The sequence below is a fragment of the Parasteatoda tepidariorum genome, chromosome 8 (genome assembly GCF_043381705.1).
Source record: "Parasteatoda tepidariorum isolate YZ-2023 chromosome 8, CAS_Ptep_4.0, whole genome shotgun sequence".
In the NCBI taxonomy this organism is placed as follows: Eukaryota; Metazoa; Arthropoda; class Arachnida; order Araneae; family Theridiidae; genus Parasteatoda; species Parasteatoda tepidariorum.
The window spans coordinates 67,755,319-67,766,331 of NC_092211.1; the positions used below are offsets into that span (position 1 = coordinate 67,755,319).

At 33.1% G+C, this 11,013-nt stretch overlaps 1 protein-coding gene across 1 annotated transcript in view; it reads left to right on the plus strand.

Moving 5' to 3' along the window:
• The window catches only part of LOC107443610 (uncharacterized), a 217,288-nt gene extending 207,678 nt beyond the window's left edge, over positions 1–9,610 (plus strand). Inside the window, exons 9-10 of the mRNA XM_016057535.3 lie at positions 5,445–5,580; positions 7,046–9,610. Of these exons, the coding sequence (XP_015913021.2) occupies positions 5,445–5,580; positions 7,046–7,452 (543 nt within the window). The 3' untranslated portion in view covers positions 7,453–9,610. The remainder of the gene's footprint in view (positions 1–5,444; positions 5,581–7,045) is intronic.
• The last annotated feature ends 1,403 nt before the right edge of the window (positions 9,611–11,013 follow it).

The window sequence follows — 11,013 nt, forward strand, 5'->3', positions numbered from 1 at the left end:
GAATGGTTTTCAACAAGGCAACGCGCATATCATGTTCAACATTCAATCGATTTCGATGTTTTGTTTTTATTGTCACAAGTGTCGAAAATCCCGCTTCGCAAAGATACACTGTAGCAAATGGAATTATAGCTGTCACAGCTCATTTTACAACCAATGGGAAGGGTTCCAAAAATTTTAAAAATTAGGAATAGTCGGCGGACCCCCAAAATTTGACCCATGGACCCCTAAAGGGTTCATGAACCACAGGTTAAGAACCTCTACTCTAAGGCGTCATGATGTTGTTGACGTATGCCTGTTTAGGCAGAGGGGTGCGATTGTTCTTGTTTTCCAGTGGCGCCATCTTTGGCCATGAATTCGACTTCTGCCACACCTGTTTATAGGGTGGACCCATTCATACATCCATTCATTCATCCGCAGATCGTAATTTTTGACCTGAATCAGAGAACGATCGATCTAGGTGTCATGATAAAAATACTAAATTTTACCATATGTACCAAATTTTGCCACATATTATAAAACAATATTTTACTGTTAATTTTACCAAACCATTACCAAAGCAATTCGATAAAAATCACCGAGCTATTTGGTGTTCTCATAGAGCCAAAAACACTGTAAATTTTACCATATCCTGGTAGTTTTGAGCATGCATTTTTTCTCAGTGTAATATCAAATTACCAAAATATAGTGTAATAAAGTCAAAGAAGACTTCATTTTCACGTCAACTGGCAACATATTATGGTTGTAATAAATTTGCTCGATGTTATGACTCAACGCGATCCACATTTTCTCACGATGTAACATTTCCAGATGATACAAAGTATGCATGCATATGTTGCTATGGAGTTCTAACCCAGGATCTATATACAATACACTTTAATAAATTATAGCGTGTATTGAACCAAAATCTTATTCAAATTTACTGAATCCTTAATATGATGCCATGGTGAATCATATTGACACACTTCTTAAACTTTATGACACTGTACCCGGATTCACCTTGAATGAAAACATGATTCAATTTCACACGCTATCGAGGTTGCAAAAAATTTGCACTATTTTATGGATCAAAGTATCAATATTATGGTTCGTATTAAATCAATTTTTCAGAGTGCGCATACTAGGGATGTATCGTATCATGCCTGTCGCCTACACTGTAAAAATGACCGGCACTCAGAAATTACAGTAAAATCCGTTTTTGCCAGAACATGGCTACGGAACAAAAAAATCTGATGAACCGTAATTTTACAATTATAATTACCGTTAAAATCACTGAACCTTTCTAATTAAATTAATATTACTGTAAAATTTATGGTATCATATTTTAGGGTAAAAATAAATTCGACGGTAAGATGGATTTTAAGGATGATGCACCCAAAGTCCCGACACTCTATACCGTAATTCGATCGTTACAGTGCCGAAACAACCATATACTTGTTTAATGTTTCCTTACTTGCGATTTTTCACGTTGCTTTGACTTTCTTTATATGCAGCGCAAAATTAACATTTTTTCAAAATTAAATACAGCATAGATTAGAATTCGACTGGCAACTGAAGGGAAGTTTTCATCAACCGTAGCAGCAAAATAACTTGGGCCCTCATTGGACCTACATTCACGAATATTGGCTCAATGTGGGTTCAAAGGGTATTTCCGATATTTTCCGATATGGTCCCTATATGGAATTGTCCGATTCAACCGATATTTTATTGCCACTTTACAACCAGTATCGGCCCTATATAGAATTACCAGATTCACCCGATATTTTATAATCCTTATCCAGCTAATACAAGTCCTATATTGGCCCTATATAGACCGATATTGACACTGCATAGGACCCATATTTAAAAATCTAGATATCCCAATATTGGTCTCTCGGAGCATGTTTACATAGATCCCATATTGAACCAATTTTGAGTCCAACTGGGGCCAAGGTTGCTAGCGAACTCATACCGCAATGTTCACCCCACTTATTAAAAATTAAAAATCTAAAAATAGATGTTTATTGTCTCGAACCCCCAACATAGACAAACAGTTCAAACAGTGCTTCCAAAAAATTGTTAAAGCACTGCGTATCTTAAATCAGTTTTAGTTATTTATTTCTTTATCAACAATGTGTTTTTATTTGAGTTTCGTTCAAAGAAAGGTAAGTTGAAACCTTTTTGATTCCTAAAAAGATGGTATATTAAATCGTGTTTGATTGACATAGAATAGAATACACAGCATAACGTAAATTAATTGTTAGCCCATTTTAGATCAATTTTATAAAGCGTGATACTATTTTGAATTCAATTTGTTTAAATTACATTCATTAAGACTTAAAAAAAGGTTTGAAGCTTGCAAAATAATGACTTTAATGACTTTTATTTAATTGAAAAAGTCTTTAATCTGAATAAAAATCTGTATAATGTACTAGTAAAAAGTACCATGCAAAATAAAACTTTAAAAAAAAAATTCCAATCACACGCTAAAAATATAATTTTGCGATAAAATAAGACGCGGCAATCAGCTTTCTTTATAATTTTTGGAAAGAAGAAATTATTAAAAGCCGCCAGTTTCTTCCCACTCAAAGTACCAAATGCTTATAACTTAAATTATCAAAATAGATTTTTATCCAGTGTCAGTTAAAACTGAAACTACAAGGATTCAATATTATTTCAGACAAGAAATCAACGTCGGATGATGGAATAAAAATTGTGTGTGTTCAGTAGGCGAGCAATTTGATTGGATTGGATTGGCAACTGGCCAATCAGTTCACTTCGAAAGAAAAAGCGCCTGAGAGTGCGGTTAGATAATGAGGTTTCGATGCGAAGTGGTCTGAAATCGTCTGCTCCAAGTGATTATGGTTGCACTATCTATTTAAAGAACGTTACATACGGTGATGAATAACGGAAAACCCCTTGCCTTTTCTTGTCAGGAGAACCTTTTTTATCATTCATGTCCCATCATGTTGTAAACGTTTGATCATAAGGGGGGAAGAAGATTCATTTGAGTTTTATTTGAACTTTAAAAAGATTTGATTTTCAAAGCTGACATTTTATAACTAGTGAACTTTTCGATCTATATTGTAGTTATAATCACTAATGATAAAAACTCCATAGACTTATAATTTTGAACCAAACCCAAAAGACCAGGAAACTCCTAGATCAAGCATTGTGACTAATGCACCCAATGTTTGTATGTAATTATATAAATATATGCTTTGTGGCTGACAATTAAACTAACTGACATTTGCGTAACTAGGAAAGGAAAACCACGAACTACGCTCGCGATTAGTCCGTGAATAAGAGAATTCTAACACATAATTCGCTTACAACTGCTATTATTCTAGAAGCCGTATACGAGTCACTAGTAGCAGCCATGGATGCTATAAATTTACAAGTTTAATTGCGTTCATTTGATTATCAGATCAAATATTTAATCTTAAAATTAATTATTAAATCAAATTTTTTTATTAACAGATCAAATGTTTCAAATATTAGATCAAATGTTTCAATTATTAGGTCAAATGTTTGCGTTAATTTGATTATTAGATCAAATGTTTGCATTAATTTGATTATTAGATCAAATGTTTTGGTCTTAAAATTAATTATTAGATCAAAATCTTTTAATCATTAGATCAAATTGTTCAATTATTACATCAAATGTATGCGTTAATTTGATTACTAGATTAAAAGTTTTGATTTTAAAATTAGCGAGTTAATATACTAGATTTTATAATGTAGTGATAGTAACTATATATTAGAAGTGGTTGAACATCCACGTTTAAGTTAAGTGGAAATTTCACAGTTCACTTCCATTTAACTATTATTTTATTTAATTTTTTTTGAATCCTAGTTATAGTAGTACAAATCTAAATGAATGGTTTTCAATTTATAATGTATTTATTATACTAAGCCTTAACTATTCAACAACAAAAAACTTCTTTTGATACACTTTTTTTTTAGAAATTAACTTGTCTCGAATATTGAACTTCAAGCATTATGGATTATGGACTTATTAAGAATTCCTGAAAATGTTTACTCATTTAGAGAAAGGTGTTTCTTAGCGCTTTTATAATTAAAAATGTGTTACGTATCACTAATAATTGTTCAGTTACATCAACACTTATTAAAATCACAGCCTGATTACCTGATCACAGGCTCAATGTGTATATGTGTTAAAATTATTCGCAGATTGTGATGCCCTGTTAGACATTTCTTGTCACATAAGTTCGCTACATATGATTGTCTGATCTTTAGAAAAAATGTTAGTGGCAATATTTTACTATACCGGTGTAAAAACGCATACTATGAGTACTATATTAAAAAAAATTCGACATTCTTCTGATATAACTCGATTTCGATTGTACTACTGATATCTCGATTAGAAATAAATAATCCTTTTTTTTTCTTTTACTTAAGATTTCCCTATTTTTCTGTAGTTTGCCATAGTTTCAAAATAAGGACTTTTACTCATTAGCAGTCAGTGTCCTTTTTTGAAAACAGATTCCTTTTCTTGAAAAAGACGAAATAGTAATATCAACTTTACTCACAATTTAATTTTTTCAAGCTGAAATTTTTATCGCCAATATTATATTTATTGAAAAATAATGCAGATATAAAAATGTGCAAATGTTTCTCCTTTCTTCCTTTTCTTTTTATAAAAATGTGCAAGTGTTTCTCCTTTTTTTGTAGCTAGCAGAAGATATTCAGTTTTTTTAAATGTAAAATGTTCATTGTTTGTTACTGTCCCGAGTACAGGGGTTCGTCTTGATTGGAGATTAACGAATTCAAAAAATTTTTTTAGCGGAATCTTCCAGAACATACAGCTATTTCTAGCACGCATTAACAGTTCAAATAACAGTGTAGTACACAACAAGACACAGGCTTTACAAACTCAGACGGGTCAGTGATATAATTCAGGTCAGAACGCAATTACAATCACAAGCAGACCTGGTCTGGTCTGTCTGGTAGAACTGGGCACGTGAGGCCGTGCAATGGCCCTTTTCCCATTCATCATGAAGTAGAGGATGCATACGAAGAGAACTGGTTACAGAAATTGGAGAAGTCCAAAATGAGTTGAGGAGTCACAAGCAGAGGAAACGCACTCCTATTTATATAGACTTGGCGAGGAAACCCTGGATTCTCGTATAACTCCGTAAATTTTCCAATAAAACCGAATTTTCCGGAACTATCATTATGTCTCCAGAATGATCGCCAAATATCTCTAAGATAATTGCCAAGTTTGCAAAAGTGTAAAATAACCGAGTCTTCCGCAAGAAATGCATAAGGCATTATTTTTTCTCACAATTACGTTAGAATTGCGAGATTTTTTAGCTATGTTTCTAATGAAACTGTTTATTTATGGTCCATCTGTGAAATTTAGGGTCCACCCACAATTGAGTTCTTAATTTAGTTGCAAGCAAATTATATCCAGAAAGAATAACCATATACTTTTGTTGTTGCAGGCAGATTGTGGTGATTATCTAGGAATGTCCTATGGAAGAAGGAAGAGATCAGCTCCACCAGAAGATAGTCATACTCTGACAGTTACTAATGAAGTAACGGTTATGGATGAAGATCATCGTGTGCCGAGAGCAGCTGGTAATTATTGCATAATAAAAGCCCTGTTTTCAATGTAAACAAACAAATTAAAACACGAATTCAGTGAGACAATCTTATAGAGACAATTATTCTTCAGTTGTTGTTGTCACAGGCCATTTTTTTTTTTTTTTTTTTTTTTATAATTNAGCAGCCAATCAGGTTCGACTAACACGCGTAATGTCACTTGCAAGTATTCAATTGAATTTGATCAGAAATTTGATTCTCAGTGGTATGCTGATAACCGCCCTGGCCTATCATTAACATGCTGCGGCCCTCGGCCTTTCCAATCGGCCATGGCCAGATTCCGTAGTGGCCATCTTAAGTGTTTAAGGTTTCAAAATGGGGAGAAGACTTCCCAACCTTGTTCCTGCTCACAACCTGCAAGTCCTGATCACCTTCTTTTTTGACTTGGCTCTTCTTTTAAGCAGCTGCTGGTTGATCGGGACTTTCTGCAGATATATGGGGAACTGACGCGACGGGGCCTTCTGGACCTGGTTTAGGCTTTCCTTTTCCAGGGGGATGTGTAACAACAACAACAACAGAAATTTGATTCAACGTGATAATAATCCGAGTGTAATTGTTGTAACTTTAACACGCCCTCCACAACTATGTGATTTCAGAGGTATTTTTCTTCTCCAATCCAACAATCCAAACAACTCAGTTTTTCACCAAAAAGGGTAAACTATATACCAAATACCTGGTTTTTCTTTTCCACGGTTTTTTTAATTTTCCATTGTTAGCNGCCGCGATTCAGCAGCCAATCAGGTTCGACTAACACGCGTAATGTCACTTGCAAGTATTCAATTGAATTTCATCAGAAATTTGATTCTCAGTGGTATGCTGATAACCACCCTGGCCTATCATTAACATGCTGCGGCGCTCGGCCTTTCCAATCGGCCACGGCCAGATTCCGTAGTGGCCATCTTAAGTGTTTAAGGTTTCAAAATGGGGAGAAGACTTCCCAACCTTGTTCCTGCTCACAACCTGCAAGTCCTGATCACCTTCTTGTTTGACTTGGCTCTTCTTTTAAGCAGCTGCTGGTTGATCGGGACTTTCTGCAGATAAATGGGGAACTGACGCGACGGGCCCTTCTGGACCTGGTCTTAACAACAACAACAGAAATTTGATTCAACGTGATAATAATCCGAGTGTAATTGTTGTAACTTTAACACGCCTTCCACAACCATGTGATTTCAGAGGTATTTTTCTTCGCCAATCCAACAATACAAATAACTCAGTTTTTCGCCAAAAAGAGTAAACTACATACCAAGTACATGGTTTTTCTTTTCCACGGTTTCTTTTATTTTCCATTGTTAGCAAATAATCGTGTTGTTTGGTGCCATTTTTCGGTTTTGCCGAAAATAGTCAATAAATTTTACAGCTTTTTTTTCTTTTTGCCTGATGTACATATTTGTAACTGTACTTTGTACTTTATGATTTAATACTATGATTTATTGTTATATAGGACAAGGAATTGTCGAAGCAGAGTTTCCACCACCCAAAGCAACTCCTCTTCCCAACTCCTCAGCTACTGTAACTTCAGGTATCACAGGTCTACCAATTCCTCTTGAGTACCTAATAGGCGGGGCAGCTTTGGTCATATCGCTTTTGGTTTCTGCTTGCGTCAATGTATTTCTCCTGCTTTTCATACGGCGTCGAATGGACAGAGGAAACGACAGAGAAAGTGTGACCACGGCATCTGTACACGATTCTCCTTTTGTGGATTCCTTTTATCGAAGCAGTATGTACGATCGGTATAATCCTAAATACGATCGTACGGATTGGAAATACGAATCGAGAGAGATTCTGTATCCTCCAATGCCAATCCGACACGCCAGAACCAATCGCAGATCTCACAGTTTTCGATACTAATCATGGTGAATAATTGGGAAATGTTTTCATGAACTGAATAATAGGGTGCTGCTGTGATGTAATTCGAACCAGAAATGTGTTATTTAGTTGACTAAATAGCATCAATAGCATGAAGAATGATCCAGTACTGCAGTAACACACTTGGGAGGAAGGTATAGTGCACACCATCGTGATTGAAAATTGCATATCGACCCTTACTTGGAATTGTCATCGTACACCGTTAGAGGTGCTTTTCTTTTATGGACTGACTGCACAGTACTTTCATTCACGTAAATTATCTTAATTTTATAAAAATTTCATGTTTTTTTAATAATTATCGTCGAAATCAGAATTTGAATTGTCATTCAAATTAGCCCAATTTAGCCATTTTTCAGTAGCCAGAAAAACCTGCTCATCAGTAGTTTATTTACTTGCCGACAATTTTGTAGAACTCGCAGCCAATTTTTTCTCCAAATCAATGAACTACAATAAAACAGCTGTTTCTAATCTAATTTGAATTCAATTTTCTACAATTTGTTAGGAAACATAAAATTAGATAGTTCAGATGAATAAAGATGCTGGTTCAAATGCTTGCGAACAGCCTGCTCATAATAGGACAGCATACCTAGCTGTGTACGTGTGATGATGGCCATGCGTTGCTATGCAATTCTCAATCTTTATGGTGATTCTCAATTTTACCTTACCTTTAAGTTTGTAGTCGCTATTATCACCCTATTTAACATGATATTTCTGAGATTCTTCGCAAGAAACCAGATAACGGACAGCCTCAATTAAAACGAAATTATTGCCAAATTTAGTGAGGATTATTTTAAAATTTTAAGAGTTTTAGGTTTATGAATTAAAATTGAAAAATGTATATCGGAGCACTTCCGCAATGGAAAATAAAAAGCCACAGTTTCAATGCTTTAATTTTGAGAGGCTAAGCCAGATCTTTAGACTATGCGTTCCATCTTGTCGGAAGGAATGGCATAGAACGGTTAAATATTTTAAAAGTGAAACTTTTCAAAAAATCGCCAGTTTGGCGAAGTTTTTAGACTTATATGACAATTAAAATTAATGAATAATTCTTAATTTTGCACATTTTTTTAAACTCAAATAATGCAGTGTTGTAGTAACGCTTTAATATTAAAAAACTAGATCTCAAATGATTTTCACTTTCACAAAACTGTGGTTTTTCGTAACATTGACGTCTTGCATCATTTTCAGTACATGCATAGAGAACACTGGCTAGAGATAGGCTAAATTTGACCTGAATAACTCTTGCAAACTCGCTGCAGTTATAAAAAAAAGCATATTATTCGCAAAAAAAGAATTATTTCACGTGAAAATAGAACTATCGAAAAACAGCCTTAAAATGAAAACTTAAAATTACGAAGGTATTTTCCATCACGAGATCTTTATTTTTATAAACTCGCGTCAAATGAAGCAAAAAAGAGAGAGAGGAAGAGATTACTGAATATTTTTAAAAGAACAAAAACTTAATAAAAGGCTATTAAAACAGTTCCCTATTCGAATCTCGTCAGCGAACAAAATTACAAGTAAAGACAGATACAGAGAATGAAAGAACATACATGCCTTGTTCGGGATTCGAACTTAAAACCTTTCTGATGCTTTCTGTCAGCTCACTCCACATACCGGTCGGCCTAACAAAAATATTCACTGAATGCCTACTTCATAAAACATTTTTTTACGCTTTTTGCGCAAATTTACTCCAAGCAGTAGTGAAATTGAAGATACTATATGGCTTAATTTCAAGCAAAATTATAGAATTTCCCAACACTTGAAAGCACCATAGCATGATTATTCTAGTTTTTTTATATATATCTAACGCCTGAGTTATTGTGTACATCAAAACTATTTTTATTCAAATTTATTAAACCAAGAATAAAATAATGCATAAATTTTCTTAACTCTGGAAAAATCTTCCGAAAAAGCGTGAAAGTAAGCAACTATAATAAATTACTAACTATTTAAGCAATTAAAGCGTGATTGTTTCATTACTTTATTTATATCATGTATGTATTTATTTCATAAAACCATTTGTTTTCTTTATTCATATTTTATTAAACTTTATTAACTGTGAGGTTCTATGCGTGAAACATGACTATGTGTATGATTTATGTATGTTCATTTGTAAATAAACTAATTCATAAAAGTGTCTTTGTTTTCTATTTACTTTTTATTCAATGAGGCAATTCTTTACATTTATTAGTGCGAATTGAAGAGCTTGAGGTAATATAGAGATATTCCACACTTGGCCCAAAGTAGACATTTTTCTAGAAAACTTCTTCTTGGTACTATTTTCTGCTACGTCCTTAACACGTTTTGAAAATTTTCACTAGAGGGAAGCACAATATGTGACAATTTTTGTACTTATTAGCGCGAATGGAAGAGCTTGAGGCAATATAGAGATATTCCACACTTGGTCCAAAGTAGACATTTTTCTATAAAACTTCTTCTTTGTACTATTTTCTGCTAAGTCCTTAACAAGTTTCCAAAATTTTCACTAGATGGAAGTACAAAACACACTTTTATCAAAAACGCTCTTGCAAAATATTCTCCTGAAAATGTGGCTTATCATTATATTTCTCCAAGCCCTTCAGTTATTATATCATTAATGCTAAAGTTAAAAATGTGTGCAATGTTTTATCATCCATGATTAATCATTAAATAAATAAATTCACAAAATTTAATCCAGAAAATATTTTCTTATTAAAAAAAACTTTTGTACTGTCTTTTATAAAAACCCTATATTAACTCAATTCAAAATTAATTTCTTTTAAAATACCTTTGCTAAGGGGAAAAAACAAGATAATGGATATGTTTTTTTTCTCGACCATGCTTGAAAAAACAATGAGATTCTACGAAAACAATTCCTACGCTTATATTTCAAAATTTATTTGTTTAATATCATCTTCCAAATTAAATTTTCATAAATACTTATAAAAAAATTTCTTTCAATTATTCATAAAACCAATAAATATAAATTGCTTAGGAAAACAAACTCTTATTTTTAATTTTTTTTTTTTAAATATTTGAAGGATCCTTTTTTTATTTAACTAGCAGTACTTAAAGAGAAAAGTTTTGTTGAAAAGCTGAAATATTCTGCTTAATGAGTCTCAAGTATACAGAATCAGATATAACTATAAGAAGGATAAAATTCTGATATAAAATTAAAATCAAAAAACTTTATAAACAACTAAATTCAACTCTTAGTCCAGTTTTAGCAATCTTAATTGGGTAAGGCAGTGAATTTAGTTCTTTTTGATTCTTTCAAAATTATGTCTAACAGACACCTACTTCCAAGTTTGTTTTTTAAAAAAATATAAGGGGTCAAGTTAGTTTTAGTTTCAATGAGAAATCCTCCAATTGTACATCCTTTTTAGGCTATCCATAGCTTATCTAATATCTAACTTAGAATTCTGATTTCTTTACAGGATTTTAACGTGAGCACAACGACATTATTTAAATGCAAATACTTTTGTGCAAAGAAATTAATAATTTATTCAGAGACATAGCCGGAATCAATAAAAGAAATGATTACCTGACCAGTTGCTTAGT